General features: G+C 43.0%; 1 protein-coding gene across 1 annotated transcript in view; it reads right to left on the bottom strand.

Moving 5' to 3' along the window:
• Window positions 1-19,420, bottom strand: part of SMARCC1 (SWI/SNF related, matrix associated, actin dependent regulator of chromatin subfamily c member 1) — a 171,992-nt gene that overhangs the window by 3,449 nt on the left and 149,123 nt on the right. The window contains exons 26-27 of the mRNA XM_038566605.1: window positions 15,452-15,713; window positions 1,221-1,397 (exon numbers count right to left, since the gene is read on the bottom strand). Of these exons, the coding sequence (XP_038422533.1) occupies window positions 1,221-1,397; window positions 15,452-15,713 (439 nt within the window). The remainder of the gene's footprint in view (window positions 1-1,220; window positions 1,398-15,451; window positions 15,714-19,420) is intronic.

Here is a 19,420-nt window from a genome sequence, read left to right as displayed (position 1 = left end):
CAAGGATACTGTTTCTGCAAGGGATGGCAAACTGGTCAACCCTCTTGGCAGGCTAGCATGTTTGCATACTGCCTGGAAGGCAGCGAGGTTAAGTGTTCTCTTGCCAAGGAAAAGAAGTATCTGCTAGACTTCAATCGCTAAGCAATGACTCAAGGGAGATCATGTTTTTCTACACCCAGCTATACTGCTGTCTCTTCCATGCACCTGCACTGTTCTAGCCCCTAGGGTCCAAAGAGAAATGAGATATGCCTGTGTGCAGACAGCCGCCTCCTGGCTCTGGGAAGTCTCCCAGAGTGCTACAGTGTATGCAAAGCACTTCAGAGTCTCACATACCTTGTAAATCCTATATAGTAACATCTACTTGTTCATTTCTTGTTTTCCCAACTAAAGCCCCTGGAGACCAGGAATTCTTGAGTCCTAGCTCTCTGTTCTGTGATAGAAGCTAACTCCTTGGCACATACATGAACCTGTAAATGAATCAGGATCACAGATGCATTTGGAATACTTGCATTTTGGGATCATTCTGAGAAGATCTACAGGAGTAAAGGGCAGGGCAGAGCTTCTGAAGTAGGCCTCTGGAGGCTATGATTGGGAAAGACCAAGGGGTGTACTGGAGGAAAGACCTGGCTTCACACATACTGTCAGATAGACACGGCTCAGTAGCACTTGTGCCTTCTCCACAGAGCCTGCTAGGACCTCCACTTCCTTTTCAACATAACCCCTCAATACTGCTTCTACTAAGTCGCTACTACCAATATCCCAGAGTAGCTACAAGAAACTTGTTATTTCTGCCTTAAACCAATTATTTCCTTCTCTGCACCCTCCACTTTTGAACCCTGTGTCCATAACAAGCTCCTATAGGAAAACAACCAGCAGCTGTGTGTATCTACCAAGATTCAAGATAGACGGGCTTAAACAGGAGTGGGTGAGGAATGTCTTTCTGGCCTCCCCACAGACCTCAGTGTTGAGAGTACACAACATAATGGTTATTGCACACGAGGCCAAACAACTGTAAGTATTTGCAGTCATCATCTGTGCACCTGCTCTTCAGGGGTGCTGCAGAGCCCTAATCACAAACCGATCTTCTAGAACCTACTGTCACAGGCTGCACTGTCCATGGACCTGCCAAACTATAAATCTAGAGAACAAAGCCCCATCTCTTGTCTCCAGCCCACCCAGAGAGATACAAGGATAATGTTTCCCCCCACCATGCTACTTACACATGCCATTAGGTGCCGTGAGTGGTACCCGGGGTCCTAAGATGTTTCCTGGCATTGGAGGCATACCAGGAGCGGCTGGGCCACTCCCAGGGGGGTGGATGTTGGCTGCAACAGTGGGAATCATGCGGCCTGGAATGGGTTGCCCAGGGATCATGGAACCTGGACCTGGCATCTGACCTGTGGAAGGAGATTTAAAGTATTATGGTAAGTGTACTAGGAAGAAAGAGATCAATTCAATGCTCAAGACTGCTAAATACAAATACCTAACCCTCTGAAGGATTTGAAATACCAACAGAGCCATAATCTGTAATAATCTCTATGTCCAGATTTTCATTTTTTTTTTGGAGGAAGAAGGATAATGGGGCAGTCTATGGAGTCAAAGAATACCCTAAACCCTGGTATAGGCAGGTAGCTGTAAGAAGCAACTACAAGAGCACCCTAAAAGAAAACATTTGTTTTGGTTACTTTGGGTGGATAGTGGATTGTTATACATCTTCCTGAGGACACAAAATGCCAAGCACTGACCACAGGGGATGGAGAGGATCTTTACAGCAAGTTAGTGTGCACTCTGATGATAGCAGCTAAGTTAAGTCTGAGCTTCACACGGGGGTGGGTGGGTGGGGGTGTAGTAGGCAAGAAAGGGTATTGGTCACAACTGTGAAATCAACATTATAAAGGAATCCTAATCGGATTTCCAAGTCCTGTTGAAATAAAAGTCTCTCCTAACCCCCACCATGAAGCACTGGCCCTGGAGAAGCACAGAGATGGTGGCTGGTGGGGGGTAGGGGGCAGAGCAAGAAAAATGGACAACCCCTTCATCTCTTCCTGTTGGTTTGAGATTAATGAGAGGAGAGACTAGACACAAGAACAGTAAAATACCTCCCGACTACAGTTTCACACTGAGCCTTTAGGATTTTTAGCAAACTTTCTCTGTAGAGCCAGACAGTAAATATTTGGACCTTGCAGAACATATGGTCTCTGTCACAGCTATTCAACTTTGTCACTGTAGCATGAAGGCAGTCACAGATGACATACAGGTGTCACAGATAACAAATATGTGAGACTGTGTCCCAATAAATCTTAATTTTTATTTATATAAGATTGATTATTTATTTATTTATAAAGATGATAGACAGATAAATAGATAGATTTATCCATTTATGAGAGACACAGGCATGGGGAGAAGCAGGATCCATGCAGGGAGCCTGATGTGGGACTTGATCCTGGATCCTGGGATCATGCCCTAAGCCGAAGGCAGACGCCCAACCACTGAGCCACCCAGGTGTCCTGAGATTTTATTTATTTATTTATTCATGAAATACACAGAGAGAGAGGCAGAGACACAGGCAAAGGGAGAAGCAGGCTCCTTGAGGGAAGCCATATGTGGGACTTGATCCCAGAACTCTGAGACCATGCCCTGAGCTGAAGGCAGATGCTCAACCACTGAGCCATCCAGGCATCCCCCAATAAATCTTTATTTATGGACTCTATAAATGTGAATTTTGCATAATCCTCATGAGATATAAGCATTCTTCTTTTGAGTTTCCCCCAACCATTTAAATTGTAAAAACCATTCTTAGCCTACAGTCCATACAAAAACAGGAGATGGGCCAAAGTTGGCCCACAGGTTGTAGTTTGCCAATCCTACTTCAGATATGAATATTTCTTAGTTCTTAAAACTCAGTGGTTTGGCTGCTGGGCTTGGTTTTCAAGAACTACATCCAAAGGAGAATATTTTAATGGGTACAGATCTAGGCTGAAACGTATGCATGTGCTTCCTTTTTCTCTCTCTCTTCTCCACCCTCAGCAAATTATACTCTCTACAGAATAAGGAAAGAATCTATGGTGTTTCGTTATTATTTTTTTAATCTAGGGATTTCAGTATCTCTGTAAAGGTCAGTTGTATGAAACTAAATATGTTTCTAGACATAGTTCTGAGACAGCTGGAAGAAAGAATGCTTTAGGTCCAATCTTGGAAAATTTGGGAGATGGGACTGATAGTTACCAGTCAATTACAACATATAAAGAAGTACTGGAGACAACTTAAGGGGAATTCTCTGTCATTGTTAGAAAAAGGCCTGTCTTAAGGGAGACACATAAAGTTTCAAGCCTCACACCATCTATTGCCCGTGTCTGTTTCCTGACCCAGGCCCTTCACTACTGGGGGGTTTTAGTGAAAAAGAACTCCACAAGTTCAAAAGTTTGGGGAAGAGGTGGTCTACTGCCTTTCAGGGGCAATTTTTATAAAGCAAAATATATCAACATTTTACCTCAGAATAAATAGGACAGCAAGTCTGGGGACCTCAGGCCCACCTTTCTGTGCTCTATAATGCAATCATGGGAGAACCCAGCAGAGGAGTCCCCAAGATCCATCCACTAGAGGACAGCTTGGTCAAACTGCTTCAGAGAATGCAAGAGCAAGTACTGGACTCACTGCTGGGCTAACACAGCCACCCACTCTTACACCAACTGACCACCAAAGCCAGAAGCTGTTGGGTGCCTGTGCCACAGTGCTAGGACACATACAGGCAGTAGTGAAGTCTATCAACCTAGGGAATGACAAGGGGATTAAAGGAACAACTATCTATCAAGTATGTTATACATCATTCCTCCCACAGATGTACAGCATGGCAGGCACATCAAGGGAAAACCACAGGAGGAGCAAGCCAAAAACCTGAAACCTTCCAGTCAATTGAGATAAGCTTGTAGACGACTTAGGATTTTAGATGATGTGCATCAGAGTGAAGAAGGGGGTTAGAGACACGACAGCAGCAGACTATCCTAAGCACAAGGCCCCACCTGAGTTAAGAAATCAGAAAATAATACAAGTGTCACTCCCGTTATTCCTCAGAGCTACCACTTCTTGTGGCATCTTCATACTCACCACTCTCAGAGGTAGGTACCTGCATCACCTGGTTATCTGTCACCTGCATTTCCTGAGGAGCAAGAAGCTCAAAAAGGTTCAAAAAAGCATGCTCAAGTAAAAGCCACATAATCCACAGTGTGCCTACAGCAGTAGGGCTGGATGAGCCCGACACGCAGAATGAGGTTGGGGGCTTGGTGAAAGGTTCTAGAGAAGGAAGGAATGTGGGACTGATGGCCTGTGTGATGGAGAGCTTGAAAAAGAGATGCAGAGGAGCTGGAGCCTAGAGCAGAGGCAGAGAGCTTCTGAAGAGAAGCAGGGGCTACATGAGGGCAGCCTGAGTAGACAGAAGTGGGAGCTGACGGGTGAGGGGCAGCACCCCACAGGCAGCCTAAGAATGGGTGAGAGAGCAAGGCAGAGAACAACTATGCAGCAGGAAGGAGAAAGAATATGACACGCAGAGCACAGTGAGGATGAAGTGGAAATGATGGACAAGGACACCTGCTTTAGGAATGGAAGACACAGGACCAGTCAATGGAAATCACGCACTCGGACCAGCCAATACAGCCCATGTCTACTGGGGTGGTGCATACTGCCTCCTTCTTCCAAGTTCAGTCTAGACAAGAGGACTTGAGAAAGTGAGGAAGAATATTTTGCCAGCCCTTCTCAGATCTCTCTCCAGAAAACTGAAGAGAGTAGTAAAGCATGCCTTTACAAACAAACAAACAAACAGGCCAGGAATGAGTACTGGGAAGGAAGGAAGACAGAAGAGCACATCAAGTGTGTGCTCACATAAGTGGAATGACACACAGCCATGCAGTCCCAACTGCTTCTCATTTTTAGCAGTAAGAAAGAGGTTTATGCTCTGACGTGAAAAGCAAGGTGTGGGTTGCTGTAACTCCTGGCTCAGCAGTGGGCACCCCTATCAGTGACCATCATAGTATCATCCTCAACAGGGAAAGTACAGATGAACTAACCAGACTGTTTAGTTAAACAGCGTCATCTTACTTCCACTTCACACCAGCCAAGATGCAATGTTCTTGGGCAAGTCACTGAGGATGCCCAGAGCCTAGGTTTCTAGATACTATACAGAGTGAAACTAGATTATCTGCCCCACTCCTACCCTATGGCTTTCTGTATTATCAGGGAAATTGTTTATTATAGTGCCTTATTACATCACTGGCTCCTCCAACATGCTATGAGAGCAAGTATTTTCATTTTATAGAGAGAAAACAGAAGCTCAGAAAAGTTAAAGGACTTCTTATAGTCACAGAATTTCTAAGAAGTATCAGATCCAAGTCTTCTGACTCTAAATCCAGTTCTCTTTGTACCACATTCTGTGCTCAAATTAAACAGTTCACTGTGAAATGATTTAAAATAATAGCTAGCATTAAAAAAAAAAAAAAAAAGTGCCCGAGTAGTACAGTCTGCTGAGTGTCCAACTCAAGTTTTGGTTCAGGTGGTCATATAGGGTCACAAAATTGAGCCCTGTGTTGGGCCCCAGATCAGCAGAGTCTGCTTAAAACTCTCTTTCCCTCTCTCTCTGTCTCTCCCCTGCTTGCACTCTCTCAAATAAATCTTAAAACAAAAACAAAAAATTAAAGTATATACTTTAGTTCCAGCCACCCTGTTTTCCTCTTTCCTGTATCAGTTATAAGATTACTCTGCTTTCTGCAGTAATGTTTTAAAAAAGATCTGTTGGGGGAGTGGGGTATGGGGAGTGAGCACTCACATATGAGTAGGAGTGGGGCAGAGGGAGAGCATTTTCAAGCAGCTCCATGCGGGGCTTAATCCCATGTCCTGAGCCAAAACCAAGAGCTGGACACTTAACTAAGCTACCCAGGTGCCCCTGAAGTAAGTAATTTTTTAATTTAACAAACATTATGGCACCCTGCAGTGGGCTGGATGGTGACCTACCGCCTGCAACCCCGCAACAGATACGTAATACATGTTCTTTCTTTATTTATTTTTTTAAAATTTATTTATGATAGTCGCACAGAGAGAGAGAGGCAGAGACATAGGCAGAGGGAGAAGCAGGCTCCATGCACCGGGAGCCCGACGTGGGATTCGATCCCAGGTCTCCAGGATCACGCCCTGGGCCAAAGGCAGGCGCTAAATCACTGCGCCACCCAGGGATCCCCCGTAATACATGTTCTAATACCTGGAACCTGTAAATGCAACCATATGGAAAAAGGGTCTTTGTAGATGTCATTAATTTCAGGACCTTAAGATGAGGAAATCATCCTGGATTATCTTGGTGGGCCCTAAATCCAATGACAAGTGTCCTTTTTAAGAGACACATGACCGGGCAGCCCCAGTGGTGCAGCAGTTTAGTGTCGCCTGCAGCCCAGGGCGTGATCCTGGAGACCCTGGATCAAGTCCCATATCAGGCCCTCTCAGCATGGTGCCTGCTTCTCCCTCTGCCGGTGTCTCTGCCTCTCTCTCTTATTCTCTATGAATAAATAAATAAAATCTTAAAAAAAAAAAAAAAAGAGACACATGACCATAAGCCTAGGAATGCCACTAGTCATCAGAAGCTGGAAGAAGCAAGGAACAGAAGATCCCCTAGAACCCCGGAAGACAGCAAGTCTTGCTAGATAATGAACTTCTAGCTCCCAGAACTGAGAAAACACGTTGGTTGTTTTAAGTCACCAAGTTTGTGAAGAGGAGACAGGGGAAGTAACTTGCCAATGTCATAAAGTGTAAACAGGAAGGCCTAGATCTGATTGAGTACCTTGGTTCCAGAGGTGGTGCTTGTAACCACAGTGAACCCTGTGGATAAGGGTCTGGAGGAGGGAGTCCACAGATGGTAGTGCAAACCCTATTGCCACTAAACGGATGGGTCAATTCTTTGACTCACATCCAGCTTGAGAAACAATTCTTTGACCAGCAGCTTAGCGTGGGGGAGTTCCAGTGGGGAAATAAACTATTCAAGAAATATTCTGGCAAACAGAATTAGCTGCAGATTGACAGAGACCCATGAAGTGATGCCTATCCAAAAGGCACCGGGCTAAGCCTGAAGGCTCTTGCTGGAAGGCCCAGTGGGGCCATTTCCAAAGCTACGTGCTCAGTAGCAGTGGCCTGTTTACCTATTTCCCTATATCTTGATGGCAACAAGCTGTGATAGGGCAGCTTTAGGGTTTTCCAAGGCTATAAGTACAAGGGCTGCACAAAACTTCTTTTTCTCGCTATAAATTCCAAAGCCTTTTGAAATCCAAAGTGTTCCCACCTTCCTGTCATAACAGGACAATAAAACCACTGGGACATATGTGTACAGTATACAAGAGAACAGTGACTCCTTAGGAGAGGTAGCAGCAAAAAGGAGGAGCTAGAGAAAAAACAATTTACTTCTGGTTATGGGACTTTGTACAGGCAAACACTTCTCAGGAAAGCAAGGAGTACTAAGAGTGGGTGATGTTCCCATGCCACCCAGAGGTGACTGCTATCACACCCTATACGACTCACAGTGCTGAGTATCTAGGGCAGTGGATTTAGGGAACAGATAACAAGGAGACAGGATATCATTCTGAGTCAGGGCCTGCCATTTGCCAGGCAGTGAGTTATTTCATTGAATCCTCTAGGTTGTTGGGCAGATTGTGAGACAGGAAGAATCCAGTTTCAAGATAAGGAAACAAAGTCTCAAGGGACTGGGTAATTTGGCCTGAGTTCCCAAGGAGTAGAGACTGAGTTGAGGTTCAAACCCGGGTCTGTCTGCCCTGAGGCTCATTCTCTTTTCCTTAATACCTACACCACCTTGCCTTGAAGGAGCAGTTTTCTCCTTCTAAGAGCTCATTTCTAAGGATCAAATTTGAAATGGGGCAGAATTTAAGAGGGCTGGGGAGAAGATAATTAATTTCTCATAATGCAAACTCTGTCCATTTCAAACCTAAACATTCCTGTGCTTTTTCTAGTGTCTGACAAAGGTCTCGCCACTTTAATAAGGATGACAATGTCTGAACGCCCTGCCATGATCTCTTACTAAACATGAAGAAAGCCACAGGTGCAGACCTTACCAAACAAACTAAAGGATGTATCTCTATGTTCTGCCGGTAAAAAATATAAAAATAAAAATTAAAAAAACAGGTATCTCCTTCCCTGGTAGAAAGGGAGGTGAGAGAGGGAGAGAGAGATGAAACATGGCTTCAAAACTGTAGCATCAAAGCAAAAACTGGTGGGAGTTTGACCTACATACAAGCTTTTTAAAAAAAAAAAAAAAAAAAACAACCCAGCAGGCATCTGAGGCCTGAAAAATGGAAAGGTTTGCTAAAATTAGGTTTAGCCTAGTGGAAAAATCCCTCACACTCTCTCAGGTTTATTAGATCTTTCCCTAAAGCATTCCGCCCATCACGCCTGGTGGAATATTTAAGGATTTTTATTATTTGGGATGGGAGAGGCAGGTGGGAAAAGAACATGGAACTAGGAAAGGGAGCTTGTGAATTTCCAATCTTGAGCACATTTCATCGCTCCTTTTCTAACCGTCCACAGCACATCCTCTGGCTGAGTGCCCTGGAGAACGGAAATAACACAATCAGGGCCAAGTGAGGGGAAGCCCAGGCTCCTCGGGACTGCTCCTCCCGCAGTGGCTTCCGGGGGGCGCCCGCGACAGACTCTCTTTGTTGGAGACTGGGCCCTCACTGTTCTCTTTGTGAGGGTAACCTGCTACTCCGGAAAGTGGTTCAACAGCCTTGTTATCACATGATGCAAGCAGGACCAAAGGCACAGCAGATAATAAAAACTTGGCTTTTCCCTTTTTGGTGTAGGGCTGTGAGTCCAGGGGGTGGGCTGGGAAGGGATTACTGTCTGGAAGCACGGTTTCCCACGGGTAGAGTTGTGTAAGTGGGTTTAACTTGGGGGCTTAAAAGCCAAGTGACTAATGTCTTGGTTGAAATTTCCTTAAACAACCAACATTTTACTAATTCTAGTTTTATCATTAAAACATCATCTCTGTGGAGCGAACACCTGGGTGGCTCAGTTGTTTAAGTGTCTGCCTTCAGCTCAGGTCATGGTCCTGGGGTCCTGGGCCCGACACCATGTTGGGCTCCTTGTCGCGGAGTCTGCTTTCCTTTTCCCTCTGCCCCCACTCCACCTCGCTCATGTTCTCTCTCTCAGATAAATAAAAAAATAAAAAATAAAAAATCATCTCTACCACGTCCAAATTCTCATCAATTCAGATCAATTCCTATTTTGTTTGTTTCAGTACTTCTAAAAATTTTACTATTAACCACAAGGAAACTATAAAGGTACAGAAGCCAACATGTCCTTTTCCTTTTGGTTTTCACTGAGAGGCTTCCCCAAGGCAGGCAGCTCGTTCCAGATCCATGACAACTCCAGAGTGCCTCCTTTACTCTAAATGCCCAGCGGAGGGCAGAGCTTCGCTGGACTCACATAGTAGATTTCTGTCATTTCCTTTTTTTTTTTTTTTTTTTAAGATTTTATTTATTTATTCATGAGAGACACACAGAGAGAGAGAGAGGCAGAGACACAGGCAGAGGGAGAAGCAGGCTCCATGTAGGGAGCCCGACATGGAACTTGATCCCGGGTCTGCAGGATCACATCCTGGGCTAGAGGCGGCACTAAACCGCTGAGCCACCCGGGGCTGCCCGTGTCATTTCCTTTTGACTCAACTCACTTACCGGTTATGTTCCTGTTAAGAATGGGCTGAGGCTCTTCGGAGGACTGACATGAAAGAAGACCTCCAGGAATCAGAGGTGTCTTCTCGGCTCAGGTGAGCAGCACTACCAAGAGCACCTCAGGAAGAGGCAGCCACACCAGGCCACTCTCCTTGCTTCCCCACGTGCTGTCATGGATACTATAGCCCAGGGCATGGTTAAAGGATATATGCATATGCTCACGACTGTTCACCTTGTGCCATCTGGAATGGTAGTTTTACAGGGAGGACTAGAAAATGAGTAATCTAGAAATCACTTAATGAAATCACAGTCTTCCAATTTAAATGAAAATATAAAATGCAGTGGTGTGTACTTTATCAAGATTAGCAAAACCTAAGGGCTATAGCTACCTCCAGTGTCCATTTGCTCACCATACACAAGAAACATATCACTACTGTACATCCTTTGCCTTTCTGTTTGGTAGTGAACAGACCAAGCTGGGACACTCTGTCAGAGACAGGAATAAAACCAAACCTACGCAAAGCTGGAGTTCCCAGGTTAGAAGCCCAAATAAGAAGAGCCTAGGAGAATAAGTGAGAACAGCATAAAGACAGTATTCTCTATACAAAAATTTAAGTATCGGAATGAATTAAGGGGTGGTAGAAGAGGAAAGCTGTGGAGGTGCAAACTAAACAGAATATATACTAGTGTTGGTTTATACCAGCCATTCTGGGGCCCAGGCCCACATATCTGACAACCTGGCAGATTTCATGACATTGAGCCTCTATTTTAATGGGCTCTCCCACTAACTGATGGACAGTTTTGTGGAGAAAAGATTACATGGGATAGATCTATGTAATTATACTAACTCTAAATCAGAGAGCTGGATATATTAACTGCTCAGTGATAAATTTGTCTTGACCTTCTAGCCAACTCCCCAACCTTGCTGACTTTTCAGAGGCTGACTTCCCCCCCTTCCTTCATTCACCATAAATTCTGGCCAAATACCAAAAGCTAGCCAAATGACCTGGATAATTATCCTCAGCTCCTAACATAAATGAAGTGTCCTATATACTTTTCTAGAACTTAGGAAATAATAGGTGGAAGGACCAAACGCAAAGTTCTTAACTGACACCCAGAGTAAACCAGAGACTGAGGTTGAACTTCACCTAAAATCCTATCCATTTCCTCACCTGTCCTGCTTTGAAAGATCCCTTTAAGCTGATTGCCAGAATATGGTACCCAAGATTCACCTGCTAACAAGCAGCTTTTCTATTGGATTTAATTTTACATGTGAACTTCAAAGCACCCCCACAAATGGGGCAATTATGAAAAAGGTTACCTTGAGCTGCTAGAATGCTCGAACATTGCAAGCATATAGATCTGTATGACCATTCTGGGACAATCTTGGCAGCATCTACTAATGTAAACATATGCATATCCTATGACCCATTATAGATACTTTGATAGACATAGGCATACATTTCTGTTGTGTGTGCTCCAAGACATGTGCTCACATATGTTCATAGTAGCACTTACTAAAACGAAACCAAAACCTGGAAACTAATCAAACGTCCATCAACAGGAGAACAGACTAATAAACTGGGGTAGAGCTCCACAATAGACCACACACAGCAAACAAGAGGAATAAACCTGCAACCACCGACAATAACGTGGATGTATCTTACATACCAAGTGTTGAGTAAAAAAAACTCAGAGTAATCACTGTGTGATTTCCTCTAGACAACATTCAAAACCAGCCCAACTAGGGGGTCCTGGGTGGCTCAGCGGTTTAGCACCTGCTTTCGGCCCAGGACGTGATCTTGAAGTCCCGGGATCAAGTCCCACATCAGGTTCCCTGCATGGAGCCTGCTTCTCCCTCTGCCTGTATCTCTGCCTCTGTCTCTCATGAATAAAAAAATAAAATCTTACAAAAAACAAGAAAAAACAAACAAACAAACAAACAAAAAAAAACCCAAAACCAGCCCAACCAGGATAGTTGTTGCCCTCTGGAGGAAAGGAGATAGGATAGTGGGAGCTTCTGGGTATCAGCTGCACAGGACAATTCTTTTTGTTAAAATTTACTGAATATTCATGATTTATATTTTTTATATGTACATTATATTTAAATAAAAAACTTTAAGAAAAAAGATGAGCTCATCACACGTTTTAGTCTCATCATACATTCAATGATCCTTTTCTTTAAAATTCACTAAAGAAAAGCTTATTTCTGTGAGAAAGTAAAAAAGAGAAAAACATCCTATTTCTATTCTAAATGCTATTTTTACGAACTCTCGTTTCATTGGCATGGTTTCCCTAAAAGAATAGTTGTATCTGAATCTGCTGTAAGTTCCCTCTTAGTCCAGTGTCATGGGGTAGTGTCACAGTAACACTTTGGAATCAGAGCCCAGCACAATCCCCGGCTCCATCAGGCAGCAAGGCTGTGTAGTCCCTATTATGCACTGGTTCTTCACTTTACAGTTGGTGGGTGACTGGCCTAGCATGCAAATACTTGTCCTCACCAGGATATAATTTAGGGAAAAAGGCAGAAAAATCTCTCTTATCTTTTATTAGCTAAACGCAGATGTTGGAGCTAAGAGTTCTTTGTGAACAGTTACTACAAGATGCCGCTGCTTAATATCAGCCAGAACTAAGCATCAAGTAGCCACAAGTGAACTTCCCCCATAAACATTTATCCCAGTAGTTTAAGGAATAAATTTTAAAAATAAGCACTGTTTCTGAAAAAAATCACTTTGTGATCTTCAACTGTTAAGCATTTGTATCTTTTGAAAGCTTAATTGTTTTTTTTAAAGATTTATTTATTTATTCTTTATGAGAGACACAGAGAGAGAGAGGCAGAGACACAGGAGGAGGGAGAAGCAGGCTCTATGCTGGGAGTCTGACGTGGGACTTGATTCCAGGACTCCAGGATCGCACCCTGGGCCAAAGGCAGGCGCCAAACCACTGAGCCACCCAGGGATCCCCGAAAGCTTAATTTTGAAGAAAATTCAGTATCATACAGAGAATCTAAGATCTGCTCAATTGGACAGGCAGAAAGACTCCTAAGACTCTATTTGCAAACATCATTTAGATCAAGTGGCAAGTCTGATGGCAGTCCTATTTCCACAGCTGTAATTTAACAGTCGCATGTGTGAAGTGAATGTTCCCAATTGAAGTAGACCAAGCCCCAGTTTTGGGTAAAGTCAGGAAAAATTAATACCTAAAACATATTTTGGGTTATGAACTAAAAGATCCATGTTGATAAATACAAGTTGTCAGATCATAGTTTTTTCAGTCATGGCCTTCTCAGGTAAACATGCCTGAATATTTCTATGAGCAGATCTAGAAAAACTGTCATTTGAGGAAGTTAGCTGTTATTATTCATGTTGTTATTCAGGCGTTCCCTGGCTTGCAAGGGTCTGTCTTACCTTAGTTCATTTCTATGTGCCTTGGCCAGAGATTTTGCATCCCATACCAGAAAGCACAAACTTGGGCTCTCCTAAACACCTGGTACATTACAACAGAGTAATTATGAAAATCTTATAGGGGGATCCCTGGGTGGCTAGGTTTGGCACCTCCCTTTGGCCCAGGGCATGGTCCTGGGGTCTTAGGGTCGAGTCCCCAATCAGGCTCCCTGCATGGAGCCTGCTTCTCCCTTTGCTTGTGTTGTGTATCTGCCCCTCTCTGTGTGTCTCTCACGAATAAATAAATAAAATCTTAAAAAAAAAAATCCTATAGGATGAGTGTTACTAGAGCAACGTAATACACAGCACACACCCCTACACATTAATGAAGGAAAGTAACATGGTGGGGAGAAAAGCTGAAATTAAAAGTCTGTTTTATATTTTCATGATGTTGGTAGGTAGGTTTTTGGTTTTGGTGTTTTTTTGCGGGGGGGAAGATAGTTAAGTTTGAAAGGGCTGTGAGATCAACTTTCAAAGTGGTTAAAATGTGGTGGTTAGTTGCCAGCTTTAACGGGATCCCATGAGCTAAAGATAGGACAATCTGAGCATCAAAAACAATAATGTCCACAACAGACTGAAACACATAAAATATACAAAACTATGTAAGTTCACAATACTAGAAACATATACACACAAGAGAAAAAAAACTCCTTAGTGGCCACGTTTGGTGTAGGCAGTGGTTAGTAACTCATTATTCAGGTAACCAATAAGAGAAAGGATGAAGCCTTTATTCACTCTTCCCTGTAAGGAACTCACTTTCAGAATAACTGAACAACTGATCAAGGTTTTTTGTTTGATTGCTTTTTAATAAACGAATCCCTGCTAATAAATAAAGAACAAATAGAAATAAATGCAGAAGGAAAAAAAAATCATTGGAGATATCTCACCACTTTGCAATGCCTGATGAAAGAGCTGATCTACGAAGCAATTCTCTTAGGCAGGTAAAACCCCTGAAGTCTGATAGGGAACTCTGTAATGGATAGATCGGCCCTACCACCGCTACAGACTCTGACCAACCTTAATGTCACCAAGAGAGACAACTGAAATTACAGTAAAAAAGCCAGCAACCACAAGTGAACCTGAACACCTGGTACATATCCAGAGAAAGCCTCTGGTTTATGTAAGATGTGTGGGGGAAAGAGAAGTGGGGAGAACATGTGGAATGACACCATGTACTTTACGGGCACATTTGGGCACAGTCACAGGTGAAAACTCTAGTTTCTTCAACACATGAATGGAGGGGAGGTGAACTGTTAACACATTAAAACAGGTTTAAGAGAACTATCAGCAAATGCAGTGTGTGTAGCTTATCTGAACACCGGTCCAAACAAATGAAATGCTCAAGGACATTTAACTAATGGCACTAGAAATTATGGTTACTTTTGGTGGATATGACAATAAATAGCAGTTATGTTAAATAATAAGATTTCCAGTGTTTAGAGATATAATTTGAAGTTTATATCTCTTGCTCCAGAGTGAGGAGGAATAGATAAAATATTGGTAATTCTGAAGCTGTATAATAGGTACATACTATTCCCATAGGGGGATTCTTACACTATTCTACTTTTGCCTCTGGTAGATAATTTCTTCTAACAAAAAGTGAAAAATGGCAGGAAGGTGACGGGTGTTGATGCTGGGTCATAAGAGTTCACTGCACTATTATTTTTGGGTGTGTCTATTTTAAAAAAACAACAACAACAACAACAACAACAACCTGTAAGTTAAAAAAAAAAAAGTGTAGACAATCCAAGGATGAATTTTTAAGGAACGCTGGGATATATTGGCTACTTGGAGGCTGACCAACCTAAGAAAAGGCATCACAGGGCAGCCCCAGTGGCGCAGCGGTTTAGCGCCGCCTTCAGCCTGGGGTGTGATCCTGGAGACTCGGGATCGAGTCCCACATCGGGGTCCCTGCATGGAGCCCGCTTCTCCCTCTGCCTGTGTCTCTGCCTCACTTTCTGTCTCTGTGTCTCTATGAATAAATAAATAAAATCTTTAAAAAAAGAAAGAAAAGAAAAGAAAAGAAAAGAAAAGAAAAGAAAAGAAAAGAAAAGAAAAGAAAAGAAAGAAAAGAAAGAAAAGAAAGAAAAGGCATCACATCAGGAACAGAACATGGCTACCATTATGTGGTGACGGCTGTACAACCAGATCTCACTTGCCTACAATTACCTGGGTGACAATGGGCATCCTAGTCATAATCTTAGTCCCAAATCCACCAATGGTATGGTTAGCTCCTCTAATACTGTGCCACAGGGCTGACTCCAGCCTCATCTGTGAGCAGAGCTTGCCTCTCACCTGGCTGCGGTGGATGAGGTGGTGGCATCTGGTGGTGCATCAGAGGGTAGGGAGGGGGCTGCTGATGAGGCATCATGCCAGGGTGCCCTGCTGCTCCGAGTGGTGCCAGGCTAGGTCCTCCTGAGTGCTGGTGTGCCTGCTGAGGGTTCTGCCCATGCTGCTGCTGTTCCATTTGCTGTCGGGCTCGCAATTCGGCGTATTTCAGCTGTTCCATGTGGAAGTTCTGGCGTTCAGTGAGCAGCTGCTGCCTCTGTTGTTCTAACTGTTAAGAAAAGGAAGGGGAAGAGAAATGACACCAAGAGAGGTTCTCAGGAATGGGTGTCACCCAGGACATCTACCTCTACCAAAGATACATGGCCACCTTGCCTCCTGCAAGATCTACAGTGAGAAAAGGCATTGTTTCTCAAGTAGCATATTTCCACTTAGACACCAGTTACCAAGATCAAGGTCTTTTCTGTATTATGCACAAGGTCTGCCTTTCCTGTAACCTTCACCCAGTGGGGTTACTGTCCTCTGAGCTCACTCAGTACACATGGAATCCTCTCTGTCTGGCAGGTCTTCAGATACATAAAAATAGATTTCAGGACTGCCAAGGTAAAAACCTCTTTTCTCCTTTTAAGAGTCTCTCAACTGCTAAAATTTAAAGTCCACACAACTTTCCCAGGTGTCCTCTTCTGGATGTGATTCTTTGGATACTATTTTAGAGCTGAGACAGAGTTAAAGCCCCTGGATGAGCAGACATGGCCTTAGTTGCAAATACGCACATTTTTCTATGTGGAGCTTTGGCAGTGCCACCGTAAATCTTAGCTTTCAAGTACCCAAAATTATACTGGGTGACACATTCACAGAATATTTTAGATGCCTAAATAAAGATTTGCATGAATCTTGGTTTGAAGAATATAAGTATTTCAATATTCGAGATAATCTTTCTGGGACCCAAATTAAAATAAAGAGAAATAAGTTATTATATGTGCCAGGAAATCCAGAAACCATATGTCTGACAGTAGTTCAGAGGAGGAAGCCCACCTTAAATGCTATCAAAATTAATTTAATTCAGGCCTGAAAAAAAAAAAATCACCTTGAACATGAAGGAAAATAAAAATCTAGCCTCTGGAAGTAAGAAGTATAAAGATTATAAGGAGGGTTAAAAGATTTCTATCTTTTCAATATTGTTTGATCCTACCATTTTCAATGGCAACATCTGAGTTACTGTGAGACATTTTTAAAGCTTTTCTGTCCAAGACAGCAGATACAAGCCACACTTGAAATGTGGCTAATCTGAAGTGGAATGTGTTATAAGTATAAAATACACACTGAATTCTGAGAGGACTTAGTATGAAAAAAATTAATTTTTCATATTGATTACATGATCAAATAATATTCTGTATATACTAAGTTAAATAAACATTATAATTTCACCTTTTTAAATGTCGCTACCAGAAAATATAAAATTACATATATGGCTTACACTGTATTTCTGTTGGATAACACTATACCAAGGTATTTAATAGATTTAAAAATTATAACACTTTAGCTTTTAGGAGCAGCCAATTCTACAGATATATACTGCATACTATCACCAGCAAAAACTGGTTGGAATATGCACGAGAGTTGGCCTAAGAATATGGGCTCTCAGCAAAGGGCTGCCTGAGAAGACCCTGTAGAACCAAGTGAGAAGCATTACAGATTATCATGAACAGTGACTAGGGAATGGTCATGAACGGACAGGGTGCAGGACAGGCCACAGACAGAGTGATGAAAACAGGCATGACCAGGGATCCCTGGGTGGCGCAGCAGTTTGGCGCCTGCCTTTGGCCCAGGGCGCGATCCTGGAGACCCGGGATCGAATCCCACATCGGGCTCCCAGTGCATGGAGCCTGCTTCTCCCTCTGCCTATGTCTCTGCCTCTCTCTCTGTGACTATCATAAATAAATAAATAAAAAAAAAATTAAAAAAAAGAAAACAGGCATGACCAGGTGAGGAGGAGGGGGAGTGGAGAGAATAGATGATAAAGCTTATGTCTCAGGCTGGTTAGCTAGCTGGCAGACAGTTTCCAAGGGAGGAGGAGATCTTCTGAAACAAATGATTCTGTGAGTGGTTGAGGCATCAGGAGGGAGTGCAGCGGGGTGGTCTGGGCTCTTCATTTTCTGAGGAGGGGGACCTGAAGAGGCTAAAGCCTGGCCGGGTTTCCCTCCTCCTTGTTTGTATAATGAGTGGGGAATTGCAAGATGTAAAAAGCAAGAGAGTTCTCTGGAAGTCCAGCTCTGCAAGAAGATATTTAATTAGTGAGTAAGAGGCAGACTGATTTAAAAAAGGGATCTAAAAACTCTGACTACAGGTCTTAGGATTTGCTTTCTTCTAACTATTCTTTCTAGGAAATTTCAGACTCTGCTGAGGTTAAACGTAAGAGGTTGCCAGAAAAGAACCTCTTATCTATGTTTTGGTCAAGCCACTACTGGTCTAGATGGTTTGGCTGAAGTCCTACAGTTATGTAAGAACTATAATTTAGGTCAAGATCTATTTTATAAAGAGGCTGAACCGTTACTGGAAGAGATATTTTGTCTCTGAAGGGAAATGTTAGTCTTTGCATTACCTGTCTCAGTGGTTTCGGTTTTTTTTTTTTTTTTTTTAATTTATTTATGATAGAGAGAGAGAGAGAGAGAGAGAGAGAGAGAGAGGCAGAGACACACAGGCAGAGGGAGAAGCAGGCTCCACGCACCGGGAGCCTGACGTGGGACTCGATCCCGGGTCTCCAGGATCGCACTCTGGGCCAAAGGCAGGCGGCCAAACCGCTGCACCACCCAGGGATCCCTTCGTTTTGTTTTTAAACCAAACCAGTCCTTCTTTTGGAACTGACCTTACTCTCAAGGTATTAACCTCAGACAGAAAAATCTGCCCAATTTTCCATGTCTACCAAATGTACTAATCTTCATTATTCTATTTTTTCCTTGAGCTTCACGTCAGTTCAAAACATAGAACGTAATTAAAAGAAAGTAATTAGAAAAATTAAATCAGATGATTAAACTCTCTCTCCCCCTCTCCTGAAAGAGAATGCAGTTTAAACTAAAGCTCCAACATGGACTAAAAAGGTCCTGTGGGGTATGTGCGATGCCCAGACAGCAGGCTACAACTTGGCTCCAAGAAGGCCATCTCTACTCTGCAGCACACTAAGCAGAGCTGCTGGACACATCTTGGCCTCATCACCCAACAGACATACCTCTCTCATTGTGGGTACCTTATTGTTACTATGTTCAACTAAAGACTGCATTCACTTCTTGACAATCAGAGACCATGTAAACTGGCAGTTTTTGAGGAGAGTTTGACCGTACTGACCAAATTTTAAATGTAGTAACCAGTGATTCTATATCCGGGAATCTGTCCTAGAAAACGACGTATGTGTGTCTAGGGATAGCCTTTAAGTGCTGTTTTTGACATACAGCTGAGATACACTGAGAAAAAAAAGCAAACTGTAGCAACATTTATTACATAATCCTAATTAAAAAACAAACTTTGTACATGTTATATATACACAGTGAAAATATCCTAGAAGACCCCAAACTATTAGGTGATTATTCTTAGAAATGAAATTGAGGGTAAGAGAGACTTTTTAATTTATTAATTTCTTTCTTTATTGACAACTTTTTCACCACACATATTTTTGTTAAAAAACAAGCCACTAGGGTGACTGGTGGCTCAGTTGGTTAAGTGTCTGCTTTTAGCTCAGGTCATGATCCTAAGGTCCTGCGATGGAGAAGAGCATCAGGCTCCCTGCTCCTTCTGTCCCCTTCCCCACTATTTGTGCTCACTCTCTTTCTAATAAAGAAATAAAAAAATTTTTTAAAGATTTTATTCATTTATTCATGAGAGATACAGAGAGAGAGGAGAGACATAGGCAGAGGCAGAAGCAGACTCCCTGCAGGGAGCCGAACGCGGGACTCAATCCTAGGACCCTGGGATCACAACCTGAGC

This window comes from Canis lupus, chromosome 20, assembly GCF_011100685.1.
Source record: "Canis lupus familiaris isolate Mischka breed German Shepherd chromosome 20, alternate assembly UU_Cfam_GSD_1.0, whole genome shotgun sequence".
Taxonomy (NCBI): Eukaryota; Metazoa; Chordata; class Mammalia; order Carnivora; family Canidae; genus Canis; species Canis lupus.
The sequence above is the reverse complement of the archived record's forward strand: the minus strand, read 5'-3'. Positions and strand labels throughout refer to the sequence as shown.